Consider the following 18,402-nt stretch of genomic DNA (forward strand, 5'->3'; position numbering starts at 1 on the left):
CAACTTTATTGGCTACAGAATGTGAGTGATATTGGCTTAGGCATTGAGTAGACCAGGCTATATCTGACTCCTGCCCACTGTGCAGGAAGTCTGGTAGGGTAAACACCGGTAGGGGGAGCCCCGTTGATGCAAACCAACTCGAGCTCCCCCTTGGGTTCCCGAAAGGGTCGTGGCATGGCCCTAGCCCCACCCCGGGCTTTGGACAAGATCTACCCCCCCCCCAGATTCCTTTAATGGAATACACTTAAGCATGGAGGGGCAAGCAATGGCCAGGCCTCCCCTCCCCCATCAGAAGGTCACCCAATGCCTAACCGCAAAACCTTACAAAGTTGTGACGATTGCTACAAGGTAGGTGAAAACCAAATGGCTGAGCCACTTTGCCAACTGGAAAAATTCCTACCAGGCCCCTAAACGGCAACCAACCAAGGTCCATAGCAATGCCATTAAAGATTAAACCTGAAAATAGGGAGGGAGAGTGGGAGATTAAGAACGAGAGCCAAGAGGAAGCCTCTCAGCTTGCGCCTCTGTTTAAACTGGTCCAGGCAACGCCCCCTGCCAGCCAATTGGCTAGCCGATGGATGACGTGGCCGGGATCCCCTGGGCAGCACGGAACAACGTCCCCACCCCCGGAGGGGAGTGGGTGGCCACGCAGTCCACTACAACTCCTCCCCTCTGGGAAGTGGAGCGGATTTGTAGAAGGCTCTTGTATATGATCAAAAAGTGTAGCCCTGGACAAAAGTAAACTTGTCAGTAGGAGGTGGCAAGTTGAATGTTTAGAAGGTATTTTGAGGTCTCCTCTTCCATGGTTTTAAAGCAGGGATAGGCAAACTGGTGCCATGCAGATGTTCTGTACTACAACTCCCATAAACCTTGATCATTGCCCATGCTTACTATGACTGAAAGTCCAGAACACAGGGTTGTCTAATCCTCCCTTAAAGTCTGGGTACTGAACTGTAAGTGGCTGCAGAATGAAAATTTTCTGTATATATTAAAGTAAAATTTCTACAGTAAAGTTGAATTTGGCATATATTTTTGAGAAATGTGTTCCTTCCGACAAAAATGAAAACTAGTGATCTTCTAGCACCATCTACAGCATATTGGAAGAAGCCTGCTGGAAATTTCATTGAGAGCTATGAGAACGCAGCAGTTTGCTCCCTTCCTATAACTTCAGATCCAGAAGACACGCAATACATGAATCTATGTCATTATAGTCCAGTGGTTCATGTGGCTGAAGAAAAGGTTGTTTCCATTGGGGAGCATCGGAGTACAGAAGCAGCAGGAGAGGGCCCTGAACCCTTTTCACATCAACCATTCCTCTGCTCCAATATGACCCCCTACCCCAATGGCTTCCTCCTCTCCTTGCATTTTACCTCTTTTAACGAACCACTCTGCAACACTGGACCTCTGTCTTGCTAGAATTTGATTTCAGTTTATTGGCATTCCCCCAGTCCATTACTGAGTCAGACACCTCCTGTTTCATATGTCACAGAGAAACAGAGCTGTGTGTCATCAACGTACTGATGACGCTGTGCCTTACCCTTTAAATTCTTCTTTGCAAGATCAATAAACTGACCCAAGAGCCCTTTTTATTCTAAAACAACATGGCCCCAGTGCTCAAACATTTCCAGAAATATACTTCAGACACCATGTTCAATGTATTATTGTTCCTTTGTGGTTCATTTTTTACTTTCATTTCTGAATTGTATCAATGAGTACAAATTGCAAGCTAAGCCTTTGGACATTGTTATTCCTATATTTGTATTTTGTGTTGTTTGTGTCTTATGTGAAAGTTTTTTGTTCCAATAGCCCAAACCAGGGTTGGAGAACCTGTGGTTCTCTATATGTGGTTGGACTGCCAACTCACAGCAGCCCCAAACAGCATGAGGAATGGTTAGGAATTGTGGGAGTTGCAGCATAGCAACATCTGGGGGGGGGGGGTTCCCAAGTTTCCCACCTCTGGTTTAAACAACATGTTGTATTCATTTTTGTGCTATCTTCTCAGCAGTATCACTGAGCTCAAATCTGTCATATCATTATTCCCCCCAAACCATTGTAATGCAGAAGAATTGAATTTTGATACCTCTTTCACAAGGCCCTATTTTAAATTCAGCCAATCGGGTGCAGAGGTGGCTCTGCCATTCCACTCAGCCTTGCCACTCCCATCTGGGAATTAGAATTGCTGCCATAGTCAACAGTGAAAACTGTTTACCTTCCCCTAGTCCTATAAAGTGGTAAAATGTTGTCGGTGAAAATCATTTCCCTCTAAAAATGCACTGCTTCGGTTATTGATATTGGAATGGTCTTTCCTTTGGGAAAAGTGTTAATTGTAGTCATTGGGCAGACAAATGAGACATTTGTCCTGGGGCTTTTAATGGCCTTCCAGACAGTTCCACCAATGTTCCTTCCTGTTTTCCTTCTGAAAAAGGTGCTATTTGTGTAGGTCTCTGGTGTCTAGAAGGAAAGAACAAGATGTGACTGTTGCTTTCTTTGCTGCATTGGTAATATTCTCTATTTTAAGTAAGTTTAACTGATGCATTCATTTTTGTTTTCAGTAAGTTGCTTTGAATGGCAGTAGATGCTTGATTTGAACATGTTTAGCAAAAATATTGGGAGAGTAATCTTGCAGCAAGAAGCTGAATACACAGTGTTACTAGTCTCTATGCCTGTGAGAAACCAATTGCAGTGTAGGGGGTTGTAGTGATGTTACTAATGGGGAAATGGAGCTGGGGATATCTGTCTGGTAGAATATATGGCCAATCAGGGAATGGGGCAAAGGAGATGCAGAGCCACTCAGGATTGCAGAGCAGAGCCTCTTTAGACTTCGTAGCTAAGGCCAACCCTGATAAGATTACCCTGTTCTGTATTTTGGGTATGTCTTCTTAGCTGAAACAAAAACAAAATTCTTCTTTGTTAAAACATAGAAACCATTTTGATTATGTTCAGAACTAACAATGCTGCTAAAAGTCCATTTTTTTATTTTTGTTGTGTGCCAGCCTAGTGCGTGAACTTTAATCCATTATTGCTTGATGTTCATGGCATGTTATCAGGGACTCAGTGCATTAGCAAATATGACGAGAGTGCTTTGTGCTATAAAGGCTTTTAAGGTCTGGGCTACACAGAATGATGAGTGAACTCTTGCCAGCCCAGTAAAGCTTCAGCAATGATGGGAACCTGACCTACCCTCTGCATGACTTCATGCAATTGACAATTGTTGCTATACTCTTAATGTCAGGCTTTAAAAAACATGGCAGACATATGCTTGTGCAGTTACCTTTCTCACACTTGTTGTACACAAAAAAAGTGGATGTGGGGGGAGGTTTCTGTTATCAGCAAAAGGATCCAAGATTGTCTTGTATATGTGAACCTAAGAACAGGAGGAGAACAGGGCAAGAAAAGGTCATGACTTGGAGTCACTTAATTCACTGTAGAGGATATTGAAAATTTCAACTCTTTTGGACCATGGGCAACTTCCTACCAATTCTGATGCTTAAGGCTCATCCTCATGTTATGTTTTCATACATGCAGAACCACATGCATGTACAAAGACATGTGTATTTTGAAACATGGACTTGCATTTTTCTTTCCTGAGTGTATGTTGGGAATAGATACTCTCCCTATTATTTGTGTAAGGATGCCAGAATACACAGTCACAACCATTTGGGCTGTGTTTGTGGTATCGAATGGTGTCCATCCACTGATGGAACCTAACCCTATGAGTGGAGCAGAGGAAGAAGATAATTTTCGTCAATCACCCTACTGCAACCCCCTGCACTTCACTAAGTCTGCTCATTGCCAATGATGCCTCCCTCCCCTCTTCCAATGATAGATTCCATCTTTTGGATGGTATACCATTGAATACCATTACATGACTTATTTCTGCATGTGACATAAGTATTGACCCCTGCGGTTACAAAGTTAGCATGACTTTCTAAGCAAGCCCCCTGGGCAAATCTTCCCAAACCTTTTAATAAGAACACCCAAAGTAATATTGCTGTAAATCCATTTTCTTATTTGAATTAGTCCTATTAGCCCTGTTGCATTTACTCCTTCAGTAGGAGAACTTAGAATCGATCCACAAAGCTGCATGAGCCCCCCACCCCCGATGGCACTGTATTTTCTGCCAGTGGCTTTTACCACTTGAAATCAAGTTTTCACAGAAAAACTGTTTCCTCTCCCCCGTCCTGGTTTTCTCTTATTACTCAAGATTTTACATTCAGCTTTTAATTAATGGTTGCAGAACTGAAAAGGTACGTTCGATAAGTAACATCCACATAATTTAATACTTAATTACCGAGTGCAATATGCACTTGGTTTGGTATTTTACTAATTACTTAATTAAATTATTACGATGGCTGAGCTGTAAGAGGGAGGCTTCTTGAAAACATTTGGTAACTGCAAAAAGAGCCTCCTTTTTTCGATGGCTTTTCACAGGTCAAAAGTATCCAACCACAGTGCAGGGCCAGTAACTATTTAGAGCAGCAGGGAAGTGCTAGCTAGGTTGCCCTGATAACAGTGCTGACAACACTGAAGGTGGCTGCAGTGAGCCCCTGGGCTGGGGCTTGCCCCTCTCCAAATAGCATCATGCTGCCTGTGACTTTATGACTGCCACAACCAGACCTTCTGGGATCCAATGTGGCTGTAGCTGGACCTGACAGCAAAACTGGAACACTGGCAAAAGACTGCTCAGAAGCACCAGGCAGCACAGGGCTCTCTCAGATGCCAGCGCCCAGCAGGCAGATACAGCTGGTTTTCATGAGATCCAGTGCCAGGTGGAGAGAAGAAGCAGGCTTAAAACGCCCTGCAGCATTCAGGGAATTGGAAGACCATGGGAGGAGAGCCTGAAACTAGGGGTTGAACTGCATATTGAGGGGAGCCCCCTTTGAAGACTGGCCACCAAGAGATCTCCCCTCCCAGACCCTAAAGAAGACGACTGAAGGCAGATACTCCCTCCACTGGATCCCATAAGGAGGGTTCTGAGATACCCTCTCCAATGCTCCTATTCCCAAACCCAGCATTTCCCCATAAATTGAGTGGCGTAGCATGGGATTGAAAAGAATCTGCCTGAAAAACACATTTGAGAAACATTGCAAAGTTTTTGGTGAGAGTGGGTTTGGGTTGGTTTACCTTGCTGTCCTAAACAAGGTGGTGAGTTGTTGTTTTTCTTGTAAGCTGTTGGGAAAACCTTGTTGGGCCTTACATGAGAATCTGCTAGTCCCTCTATTCATCAACCACCCCAGGAAAACAGGGAGGGTAAGTCCTCCCTTCACCCCTGAAAATACTGTGTTGGGAAAGGAGCATTGGCCAGTATAACCAATATTAACCAATGCTGACCAAGACAATTCCTCTCAGGGATAGTGGGAGAGCTAGACAGGCCTGCTGGGGGAGGTATTTGGGAACTGTGGAAGAAGGAGAACAAATGATTCTCTTTTCTTCTTTGCTCCCCTTCTTTTCCTCCTGAAACTCATCTCCCCACAACTCAACCCATGATTTCAGAAGGGCCCACACTTGTTCCAAATATTCCTGACCCTGTTCATTCTGGCTTCTTCTTTTCTTGGAATGCAGCTTTCACTTAGACACACATTTGCTTTCTTTTGTCTCCCCTTTTATTTTCTACTGATACAGTTAAAAGCAATATACCGGTACATCTACATTTTTGTAAAGTAAAACGTAAACATTAAATCCAACCCCTCCTTAATATTAGGGTGCACCTTTCACTTTTAAGAAACCAATCCAGTTTGTTTCTTTTGATTAATAGCATTGTGGGTGGGGTGGAGAAAAGAGGGTGGAGACTCTTGCGTCTTGTTACTAGTGGGCAGCTGTCCATTTGACAAATGCCAGCACATTAAAAATGAGCTTAATGGCCAGTCAGAACTGGGTGAGTGGAGAACATTATTATTCCTGCCCTTCCCACTTTTCTCAGACTGTTCCCAATAAACATGAATTCTTTTACACTCAGCAGGTTTCAAGCACTTTTGGCAGTAGTACTTGCAAAAACCACCCTTGCAGAAGTTTCTCCTGTTGGATGAGTGACTGACAGACTGACATACTGGATTACTCCCCCCCCCCTTTAATGGTTTGGTATTCAGATTTCATTGCGTCCTAACTTTTGAGAGTGCTTTTTTGCCTTCCTTTTTTAAAAATGGCATACTCTTGCTAAAGTTTATATCCACTGTACGTAACAGAGTTGCTGAAGTGCGTAAAGTACCTGCCATCAAGGTGTCAGAAGCAGTATGAATCCAGCTTCATTCAGAGAAGCCTGTATGGCCCTTGAGAGCAGGCCCTGCCTTCTTGCATCTATAGTTTTAGGTTGCATTGCGTGCTTAGTAAAGGTAAAGGTAAAGGGACCCTTGACAGTTAAGTTGTGGACGACTCTGGGGTTGCGGCGCTCATCTCACTTTACTGGCCGTGGCAGCCAGTGTTTGTCCGCAGACAGTTTTTCCAGGTCATGTGGCCAGCATGACTAAGCCGCTTCTGGTGAACCAGAGCAGCGCATGGAAATGCCGTTTACCTTCCCGCCGGAGCGGTTTCTATTTATCTACTTGCACTTTGACATGCTTTTGAACTGCTAGGTTGGCAGGAGCAGGGACCAAGCAATGGGAGCTCACCCCGTCGCGGGGATTCGAACCGCCGACCTTCTGATCGGCAAGCCCTAGGCTCTGTGGTTTAGACCACAGCACCACCCACGCTTAGTAATTGACTCCAAATGCATCATTTGACTTTACTCTGTTATTTTTTTAGGGAAGTAGGGATTGTGTTGTTGTGTGGTCTTGGTGTTTAGCTACCTATCCAATATTTAAGCATATCTATCTATCTATCATCTATTTATCATATATCTATACCGGTATCTATATCTATCTAATCTATATCTATCTGCAGATCTCTCTCTCGCACACACACCCCTCACAAAGTAACAGACTTTATCTAAGGAAACCTGTGTCTAAATGGGCAATGCAGCCAACTAGTATTATATACATGAGTTGGTTGTGGATGTACATTTGTGTCAAGGACCAGAGATAGGTTGCCCTTCTAGAAAGTAGAGTGCTGTTGTGCTCAGGTCTTGCTTTTGGACTTCCCATAGGCAACTGGTTGCCCACTGTAAGAACAGAATGCTAGATTAGATGAGCCATTGACTTGACCCAGCAGTGCACTTCCCATGTTTTTATGTTGACAGCACAGATTACTAACGATCTGCACTAGAACTCATTGGTTCCTTTATTTTTCATAGAATTGTAGAGTTGGAAGGAACCCCGAGGGTCATCTAGAACTAATCAGCAGTTCCACATGTTCCCACTCACCCCACCCCCTTCATTATCTCTACCACAAGCTAGCTGGGGGGAAAATAAGCACAAGGCAATAAAGTTATTTGATTTATTTGATTTTTAAGTCACTCTTTCACCCAACTGAGAGCCCAGAGCCATGTGCAGCATAATTAGACCATCAGCTTAAATTAAATTCAAAACTCTATTTAAAATGGAAAGCATGGCATCATGGTACTCTAGTTCTACCTGTGCAACTACTGGGTCCCAGGGCACTTGATTCCCAAAGGCCTGGGTGAATAAATACACCTCTCACTAGATTCTAAAGGCCAGCATTGGCAATTGTATGTCCCCAAGGAGGGAGTTCCAATACCTGGATGCATAATCTATACAGAACTATACAACCAGCTGCAGAATACTTTAAATGATGTGATCAGGGCAAGCTACATGTTAAACTTGTAAAGTGATTTGGCATAAAGGTGGTATATGAATTAGGTCAATCAAACTGTGTGAGGACCAGCCATAATGTATGTACTCTGCTCTGACCTCTGCTACCAGTGATTTCCTCTATGATTCTTTCTGCTCTCCTTTTGTTTTCTCTTTTAGATTTTCATGCTAAGGGGTATGGATGGTTTGGTGTTGTTTTTTTAAAAGAAGTATCACTGCAAGCTTGTAAATTGTCCATCATCAGTAAGAAATAACAATCCTCCCTCTAAGTGATATGGGGATGGGATGGTTGGATCAAACAATGTCCACCCCATGCTGGTTTCACATGTTCATAGAACTGGCATGATCTTGCCTGTTTGTGGGCAGACCTTTTAGGATAATCCACCCAGTTCTGCAAAAAACTAAAGTGCTTACAAGGTGGTCCAAGGGCTGTCTTTTTCATTCTTAAGATTTTATAGCTGCCTGCAGCAGCTAATACCTCCCCTGTGACTGCACAGTTTTCTTTTCCTATGTGTTTAAAAATACTCCCCAGAAGCCACTGTACATCATAATACACTTTCCTTTCCTGGGGAATTGTACAAAGTAAAAGATGGCTTCCCCCATGTACCTTGCAGTGGTGGTGGGCATCTCTTTCCATCTCTTTTCTTTTTTTTATGGTGTTACAAAGTTGATGGATCAGGGGAATGCTGTGGACATAGTGTATTTTGATACACTATGATATTCTTGCAAGGAAGCTGGTAAAATATGAGTTGAATGAGGCCACTGTTAGGTGGATTTGTAGCTGGTTGCCTGGCCAAACCCAAAGAGTACTCATTCATGGTTCCTCGTCATCCTGGGGAAAAGTGTCAAGTCGGGTGCCACGAGGTTCTCTCCTAGGCCTATTATCATTCAACATATTTATAAATGACGTGGATGAAGGAATTGAGGGGGTGCTCATCCAATTTGCAGGTGTCACCAAACTGGGAGGGATAGCTAATGCTGCAGAAGACAGAATCAGAATTCAAAATGACCTTAATAGATTGGAGAATTGGGCTCAAACTAACAAAATGAATTTCAGTAGGGACAAATGTAAGGTTCTGCATTTAGGCACGACAGGGAGCAGGCCGGAATAGAGCCCCTTTCCCTGATGTGCTAGTGTTGTTGTTTTGCAGGGAATATTTATATGGTTGCTAATTAAAAAATGGTGCGCACACCCCTGCAGTCTGACATAGCACAGTGCAGTTTTACCCCTTCAGGATTCTATCACCTCCTCCTGCTGTATTCCTGGACCTTATAAAAAGGACTGTCAGGTGGTGAAAATTTCAATGATCTCAAAGGTGGACTTGATGTGTCTGGGGGGGGGGAGAAAAGGGAAAGATGTTAAAACTTCTGTCAGTAGGTTATGGTGAAATGTATGAACTGTTGAATGAAACCTGCAGTGATTTGGAAATGACTACAGAGATCACAGGCAGAAAAAAGAGTGAGAGGGGTTGGTTAGTGAGAGAAACTTGAAACTCCCCAGGGAGATGTTTTGCCAGAATCGCTGAGGGAGATTGCAGGTCCGTGGGGGGGAGCAGAGGAGAAGAAATATCTGATATTTCTTGCAAACATTGTTGCTTTTGATCTTTAGCCTTGACGTTCGCAACAGAGAATCAAGGAAAGCATTGCTACACCCACACAGAAAGCTGTTTTGACATTTGTATATTTCGGCAACATAGAGGCAAGTGAAAGAAGTTGCAGAGTGATGCTGGAGAACAGGGAAGGTTAAAGTTCAGTGCCAAGGCATAGCTGGAATAGAACTCTTTGACTGCTGCTTAGAAATGAGAAATGAAAGGGCCTCTCTGCCTCTCTTTTGCTCACATGCACAAACACACCCCTTATTCACGGTGTTGGTACACGTTCTCAGCCCACAGGCTGCGAAGAATCCTAACGTAGCTGAGGCAGGGAGCCATGTAAATAGAACCTGGGCTTCACTGTGGGGAGGACATGCTCAACTAACCTAATCATTAATAGAATACAATATACTTTATTCGACCGATAGTCAGAAAGAACCTAATCATTACTGTCTCTGGAGAAGTGACAATATGAGCAGCAAAGAGTGCGGCAAACCCATTAATCAGACTTTGAGGGGGGCTTTGATACGATATACAGCTCTAAAAAAAGTGAGCAAGGTTAACAGTACTATATGAATTATTATTATTTATTCCTACAGCAGTTTCCGTGTCAGAGACATTCACAAGCAACAAAGACAGGCCCCAGCCTGCAAATCAATGGCAAGATTTTAAAAAAATGCAGGGGGCTGGTAAAGAGGCAGGCTAGATTTGAGGGGAGATTACTGAGCGTTTTCTCCCAAATTGTTCACTTCATTACCTCGTGGGAAAGACCACAGCTTGGTGATAAGAGTGCACACTCTGCATGCAGGATGCCCAACATCTCCAAAAAGGGCTGGGGATGATTCGTGCCTGAAATCTCTGAAGAGTTTCTGCCAGTCAGTGTAGACAATATTGAGCTAGATAGACCAATGGTCTGACTTGGTATATGGCAGTTCCTACAATGCCACCAAAGTCTGCCATTCCCTGGCTTGGAATGTGAACTTTACATCACTCAGGTCACACACACCCTTTAGCCATTCACTTGCCTATGGTTTCCCTTTTCCCTTACTTGGTTGCTGTGGATGCACATTTACCCCTTGATGACTGCCCCATTAAATGATATGCATATACATAAGCCATCCCTGACCAAACTGTTCAGAAAGAATGTTTATATTAGCCCTTTTCAGATGTACTGCATCTAAAGTCAAGTAAATGCATGAGAGGTGCAGTAGGGAAGAGCTGTCCACACCCTGCTGTCCTGGTTACCCCCCATGAATTGAAGGATGAACACCTGAAGCAGTAGGGAGCTTCCCCTGCTCATTGTCTTCCTAGTTTTCCCAGGTTCTAAAACACATGGGGAGTCTCTAGGAGTACAGCAGACTCCCCACTTTAAAATGGTGACCGGGGGTTGGAGCTAGCTTGGTGGCCCCCACTGCCCTCCCGTTTTCCCTCAAGTCAGCTGTAGGGCACCTGAAGAGGGGTATTATTATCTTGTGCCACATGAGCCATAAGGACTTTCCAATGAAGCAAATTCATAAATGCAGCTGCTGCACAATAAATCAAATAATACTCATGCATGTGTGAACCTACCCTTAGCATAACAACAAAAGTGGTGGCACTCAGAACTACTTGCAGTAGTTTGTAGAAGGATCAAGTATGGGATAGTAAAGATGTCAAAAATTCAGAATTGTGAATGGAGCATCTATAAAAGGAATCATAGGCCTTTCTTTACTTAGTGGCATCATACTTCCTTAAGAACGGAAGATCACAAGCAACTATACGGAAGGCTACTGATATAGGTTCTTAGTTTTCTTGAGTCATTGGTTCTTTCCCTATCATTCCAGGTTGACTTGAATTTTTAATCTGAACCAGGACTGAACTGAATGGTGATAATTAACAATTCCGTCTTGACTTTTGACAGGTAACTGGAGAGAAGAGACCACTAACGGATTTGGGCAAAAAGCCCAAAAACCAAAAGAAGAAGAAAAAGAAGGATCCCAATGAACCCCAGAAGCCAGTGTCAGCTTATGCCCTGTTTTTCAGAGATACACAAGCTGCTATCAAAGGACAAAACCCCAATGCTACCTTTGGGGATGTATCAAAAATTGTTGCATCGATGTGGGACAGTTTAGGAGAAGAACAAAAGCAGGTAAATTCCTTGTCCACCTTACTGCTGAAAGTTAGTATGTTTGTTTTTCTTGATGATGCCATGCTTTCTTTCTTTCTTTCTTTTTGGAAAGTTTGCACTGTTTTTTGTTTGATTTTGCTGTGGTTTATTTTATTTTTTTATTTATTAAATTGGTATACCGCTCTTCATCTGTAGATCTCAGGGCAGTTCAATGCATAAAAATACAAGGTGTTCTTTAACAATAAGTTACCAATTTACCTTTTCTTCTTCAAAGCTAGGACGAACAAACAAAAGCTTGCCTGAAAAACAACTACAACTCAGGGTATTGAAAACATCGGTAAAGATAGTATATATTCCTTATGCACCCAGTAGATCACAGCAGTCGGTGGGAGTGTTTCTCCTTCAAGTTTCAAAGACCTCCGATGCTCACCCCAGTAACTGCTACTGGAAATGCAAAGATGAAGGGATGACTAGTGCAGAGAAACAGGCCCATCTCCATCCACCTGCTTTGCAGTGAATAACTTTGTATCTATTTCATATTACCGTGTTGTGATTATCATCTAAATATATTTTTCCTAGTTTTGAGAGGACATAAGCTAGTGTAGGAGTAGCACCTTGGTACCTTCCAGCTGAACTACAACTTCTCTCATCATCCCTGACTACTGGCCATACCAGCAGAGACTGATGAAAGTGGTAGTCCAACAACATCTAAAGGGCACCACGTTGCCTGTCCCTGAAGCTACTGCCTCTATGCACCAGTTGTGCTTTAGGCTTTGAACAAGGCTAGAGAGTCTTAATAGCTGAAAGTCAGATTATTCGAGAAATCTTCCACTCACCCCATGGATATGGGTAGCAGCAAACCTCTAATTGGTCATTTCATCCGTTTAGTTTCAGAGACCAACTGTCCTTAATGACAACTTTTGTGCTCTCTGGTGGTTGCACTGAACTTAAGCCTGCCAAAAGAAAAAGAGCAGGCATACGAGACTCAAATACTTCCTGACAGTTTAGATCCTCCCACTGGAAGAGTTCCAGGTGGTTAGATCTGTGAAAGGAGAAGCAGGTGGAGAAACCAATTTAAATTAAAATGTGTTTGAAAATGGTTCTGCATTTTATATTGTTTTGTGTAGGTGACAAGTACCATGAATATGTTTAACTTTAATGAGGCCAATGTCTTTCTTTTTTAATTCTGATGTAGTTTTCTAACTTTCTGCGCTTTTATAGCTCACTTGAATGGAGCACTGATGATTACTCTGTTACTCTTTGCCTGTGTACAGATAATTATTTATGTAGAGCAGCTTAGGGCTATCCTCCCCGCTTACTGATGCCTTGGCACTAGAACCTTTGATATAGTACTAGAAACTTGATAACCTTATAAACACCAGAGAGTACCTCTTTTCAGGGGATAAATCCTTTATCAGATTCCTAATTGCAACCCTTTCCCATGGTCATATGAAATGCAAGTCAGCAAAGCAGGAAAAGAGACTAAAGCAAAGCTCAGATTGCATTGGGTCTGGTGAATTTCTCAGAGAATTATTGGATGTTTCATTCTTGAACTTGCTGGAAGGAAATGGGGTGGGGAAAATGTGACCTACCAAAGGTTGTTGGACTGTGACTTCCATTAGCACCCCCCCCCCATTATCAGAGTTGTAGTCCATCAATTTATAGAGGACCACAGATTCCCGTGCCATCTGCTGGCGGGAGAGATTGAGCATAGTCCAAGGAAAAGTGGATTTTGAAGAGTAGGAAAGCATAAAGGGCTACATGAAAGCAGATGCCTTTTACCTGCTTCAAAACAATTTTAAAAAGCTGTAAAAGCTGCTTCAGACATGACAGATGGTAGTTACTAAGCATTTCAGAGGCACAGTCTTAAGTCCCTAAAACAATCTTACGTGCATGTTTTACGGCAGCACATGTAAAAGTTCTGAACGTATTGTATATATTTCCTCTGTCTTGCTTCTTTTGCTAAAGTCATATAGAGCTATATACTCCGTGGGCATATTTCTGCAGTGCGGTTGATCTCTGCTTTTGGCACACTGGGATCTGGATTGTGTAGAAGGAATAATAGATTAGTTCCTGGATGGCTTTGCTTTTGATTTGTCTGGGATTAGCATTTGACATTTGATCCCTTCATCCTATCCCTAATTCAGCATTATTCCCTCCACACAGTTAAGTTCACATGGAAAGAGTGGTGCTATACGCATTGTCCCCAGGCAAGGTATAGCTCACCACCATCCTGTCCACACATTCTGGGCTTCTCCGCAAAAGAAACCCTTCTAAGCATGCATTTGCTCTCTCCATAAAGTCATAGAATTGTTTTTCTGTGGTGACCCACCCTGGGATCTTTGGATGAGAGGTGGCATATAAATATAATAATTAGAAAATGGAGTTGGAAGGGACCCCAGGAGTCATGCAATGCAGGAATCAGAACTACGTAATCTCTGACATACGCTTTAAAACCTCCAGTGAACAAGAGTCTGCCTTCTTCTGCAGTGGTCCATTCCACCGCTGAACAGCTCTTACTGTTACAACGTTCTTAGTAATGTTTAGTTAGAATCTCCTTTCTTGTAATTTGAATCCATTGGTTCGCTTGCTCCATCTTCTATGTGTATGATTGTGCAGAATTCCCAACCACGAAAAGAGCATGTGCATGTTCAGAATGCTTTCCTTTTTGCAGGCAATCTCCAAATGTGGCAGCATGCTTGTGAATAACAGGATGGCAAAACACTGAGAGTCCTTTCTGGACCAATGAGCTTGGTTATGAAGGAGCTTGTGACTAGGAATATGTTTCATAGTTGGGTCTCTGTAAGTTAGCAAGATACAAGCTTCAGCCTGGCACCTCCCAACCCCTTTGCATTTTTGTGGAGAGGGGATTATGGGTGGGGCTGGGAGTCATGGTGTTTACATGCAATTCCTTAGTCACTGGAAATGGACGCAGCCCTTGCTGGAGTGGCAAGGGATGCTGGTGACTAGTGGGAGGTGGACAATCTCCTTATTTTCATGGGAGATTACTCTTCCCTGAGATCATTCTTCCGGGAGTTTGTTTTATCTTCTTCATCTCATGCTGGGAATCAGAGCAGTCACTGGTTTGCTTTGTTTTGTCCAAGCCTGATTCATACAACCATGTCCATCATATGGTAACATGCAATAACCACACAGCTCAACTGATCACAGCATAGGTTGTGCTTTGCATGCAGAAGATCCCAGGTTCATTCCCCACATCTCCAGTTAAAAGGAGCCAGAGGCAGTGTGTTGTAGAAGTTGGAGCATTGGTCATAGGCCTGTGTTCCTATAACTGCTCTTGCCCTGAAGCTTATTGGGTAATCTGGGGGCTTTATTCAACCAAACCTACCTAGTGGGAATGTTGTTAGGATAAAAGCAGGACATTTATGTCACCCTGAACTCTGTGGAGGAAGGGTGGGATAAAATGTGAAAAAACAGTAACAAAGATGGAAGAAGAAGAGTTTGGATTTGATATCCCGCTTTATCACTACCCGAAGTAGTCTCAAAGCGGCCAACATTCTCCTTTCCCTTCCTCCCCCACAACAAACACTCTGTGAGGTGAGTGAGGCTGAGAGACTTCAAAGAAGTGTGACTAGCACAAGGTCACCCAGCAGTTGCATGTGGAGGAGCGGAGACACGAACCCGGTTCCCCAGATTACGAGTCTACCGCTCTTAACCACACTGGCTCTCCACACTGAGACCTTTGAGAGTTACTGCCAGTAGATGATAGTGCCATACATGGGCTAGTGGTCTGGCTCATTACGAAGTAGCTTTTCATGCAGCTGTCAATGATTTTCTTGCCATGTGAGCAGAGAACTTGCCACATGGGTAAACCCAACCTCAACTGATCAGGCAAACTGGCTGCTTCCTTATAAGTGAAGAGACCTTGAACCATTATCCATTTGTTTAGGAAGGCTTGATATAAAACAGTTTTAAGAACTTCCTTTGGAAGCAGCTGATTTCAGCAACTGGGTTTCTGTTTTTATAATTTTATTTTGAGATTTATTTGTTTGTAGTTTAATCACTACAAGTTAAATCACCTGAGCAATCTTTGCAGATTAATTGCTAATTTTCTGTACCTAGTTTGCTGGATTAGCAGTCGTAGAAATTCTGCTTAATTGTCATGAAGATAGAAAAAGACAAGTGGTCAGGAACCCAGGGCTTGGAACGCAGAAGACTAGAGTTGGTGTCTTGTCAAGTCATGCATATTGGATATCAGCTGATTTTTTTTTCATCAGCACAATTTCATTTGGCATGGCAGTCTCTTAAGCAGCCCCCTATAAATTTCACTCTGCAGTGCACCACTATTCACACTGTTCACTGTATACAGGCTAACAAAGGAAAAGTCTTTCCTCTCGCAGCCATGATTAGTCTACAACTTGGCAAGCCAGGGCGCTTAATATTTCCCTACAGCTGGCTGGGTGTTGGATATGTATTATTTTGATGTGCACTAAACCAGGCACTGCTACAAACTGTTCAGCACACAGAGGGTTAAGTTTTTGCGGGCTGCTAAATGGCTGCATACACTTGAAGTATCAAAGCCAGGGAGGTTTATGTGCTTTGGAACAGGTGCTGCTGCTCCCACAAAGCAAATTTGCTTTCCTCCCAGTGACGAAGTAAACAAAGTGAAGCTGGCTTCTTTTTCATTGCTGCTTTATTAGTTTAGTTTAGTTCTTGCTCACATTTATGACAAAGCAAACCTAGAGAGGAAAACCTCATCTTTTTTTCCTAATGCAAAGGGGTGTGTGTAAAATAACAATAATAACACAGGGCTGTGTTCAATGTAGATGCTGCTGCCTTTTGTCTGCCTTTTTGCCAAGATTGTCTCTCCAATATTTTTGTTTGTCAATTGTGCCTTCTGTCATATCGTTCCTCTTTCTTCTTCTCTTCCCAGCCTCTTCACAATGAATCTTCATTTTCTCGCTGACACACTTATATCTAAATTCCTCATTTCCTGCCTTTTTTATTTATATCTGTTGCTTGGTGATTTGATCATGCTGTGGAATACAGGATTAGCAATCTCCCCGTCCTTGGGTTTTCATCAAGGACACCTGTTCTGCAAGTTGCACAATTTCCTCCCTCGCCTTAACCCTTTCAAGCATTAGTCTTACTCTGCACAAATGGGGACAGAGGGGGGAGCTCCCAACTTTGAATGCCTTCACTACTCTGCCTCTGTGCTTTTGAGTACATTATAATCTTCATTCTTTACCAGCTGGCATAGCCTTTCCTAAGAGGCTTACACAGGAATCTAAAGGATGTGCCAGTGAAGAAAAAATAATTATTATTATTATATTACTCTTTGAACCTTGCAGATAGTTTAGCAGCTGTTCCTGTAGAGATAGTTTGTATTTGACTAAAAAATAAAATGCTAATTCAGCTGTTATCATCCAGCGAAGTACCTGCCCCAAGTAATCTGCTTTCAGCTCCCTGCTTCCTCTTTAAAAGCTCACAGAATGCATTGCCACAATGTGTATTTTCTCTGCCTTAAAACAAATCTCTCCCTAAATTCGCAATGATACCAAGTAGACTGATTTGACATTAGCTGTAGCAGATCTTAATTCTAGATTGAAATAAAGTCATCTAATCAGACAAAGACGGCTCTGCCCTGCTCTGGACAAGAAATAGGGCTTTGTTTTACTTTATTTATTTATTTATTTATTTATTTATTTATTTATTTATTTTAGTGCCAACTGTTGTAAGCAGAAATCAAGAAGCTTAAAACTGATTAATAGTAGCACCATCTAGAGGAACTGGGACTGTCCAGATCTGTTCCAAGGTGTCTTGACCAGCTTGGCTTCAGCTTATAGCAATGACCACAGCTTCGCCCACCATTATATATGGGTCTATTTCATTGAAATTGGATAGATGATGCCAATATCTGCTAACCCAAGCCTTAAGATCTCCTGGTGGTCATTTAATTACTTATGGTATCAACTTTTTAATTCTCTGGTAATTGTGATGTTTCTTCCTGCAGTTCTCACACTCTCCTAATATTACTTCCTATATATGCAAAGGGGGGGGGCAAATGTCTGTTAGCCCACCCTTTCTTTAATAACTGCAGCTATCCCCAAGTCTTTGGCTGCCTATTTCTTATATTTGGCAACACCTAGATGTGATGATTTGATTCTCCTTAATGCTTTTCACCAAGTGACAGGCACATCTTGCTTTGACACCTTTCCCCCTAAAGGCTCCGAGCTATTTATCTGTATTGATGGAGTCGACCATTTCTGACTATTTCATTTTTCTCCTTTAATGTGAGCCAACTCACTCCGACTGTGTACCCTGACACTGAACTTCCAATTGTTCATCATTGCTCATCCTGCATCACTTACATGAGATTATTAAAACTCCAGGGCATTTACACTTTATGCTGCCCCCCCCCAATATATGGTCTGTCTTTCTAGTTAACTCTTTTAACTGTTGTGAAAAGCAGAAAACCACCATTACTGTAAATGGTGAGGGCAGGGAAAATGTTTAGCTTCTGCCTCCATTCTGGCCATGCAGCAAGCACATCATGGCTCAGTTTGGACATAATGCTCAACCATATTTTAGCACTATAAAGACGAGCTTGCACATGCCTTGTGCTTGCAAGCTCTCTCCTCTTCCCCACATATGCAAGGGGGAGATCAGAAGCTTTAGAATTAACCACAGTGCTCTGTGATATCTGAACTATATAAACTGTGATTTGTTGCAAGTATCATGATTTTGAAATGACCTAAGATTGAACTGTGGTTTGAGAATCCAGTCTGTTAACAAATCAGAGTTAGTTGACAACTTGATATCACCTCAACCCATGTTCCTAGATCTAAATTTGTTGAGGCAATACAAATGTGGAGATTGGGAGGGTCATTTCTGGGTGAAAATTGGCAGGAAATGGGAGGGATAGTTATCCTTCTCCCTCTCCTAGCCAGGCCTATTTCCAGACTTTGAGCTTGAAGTCAGGGAGTTACTATGTTCCTGTATTAATGTTACAAGGCAAACAGAGGGTTGGGAGCCACTT

The 18,402-nt window shown here is 42.7% G+C and overlaps 1 protein-coding gene across 10 annotated transcripts in view; it reads left to right on the plus strand.

The window, feature by feature from the left end:
* TOX2 (TOX high mobility group box family member 2) overlaps positions 1-18,402 on the plus strand; it is a 327,518-nt gene that overhangs the window by 280,030 nt on the left and 29,086 nt on the right. For all 10 annotated transcript variants that reach the window (XM_088674521.1, XM_035123036.3, XM_088674523.1 and 7 more), the window contains one exon: positions 11,196-11,423. In XM_088674521.1, coding sequence (XP_088530647.1) covers positions 11,196-11,423 — 228 coding nt within the window. The remainder of the gene's footprint in view (positions 1-11,195; positions 11,424-18,402) is intronic.

Source organism: Zootoca vivipara, chromosome 7, assembly GCF_965207765.1.
Source record: "Zootoca vivipara chromosome 7, rZooViv2.hap1.1, whole genome shotgun sequence".
In the NCBI taxonomy this organism is placed as follows: Eukaryota; Metazoa; Chordata; class Lepidosauria; order Squamata; family Lacertidae; genus Zootoca; species Zootoca vivipara.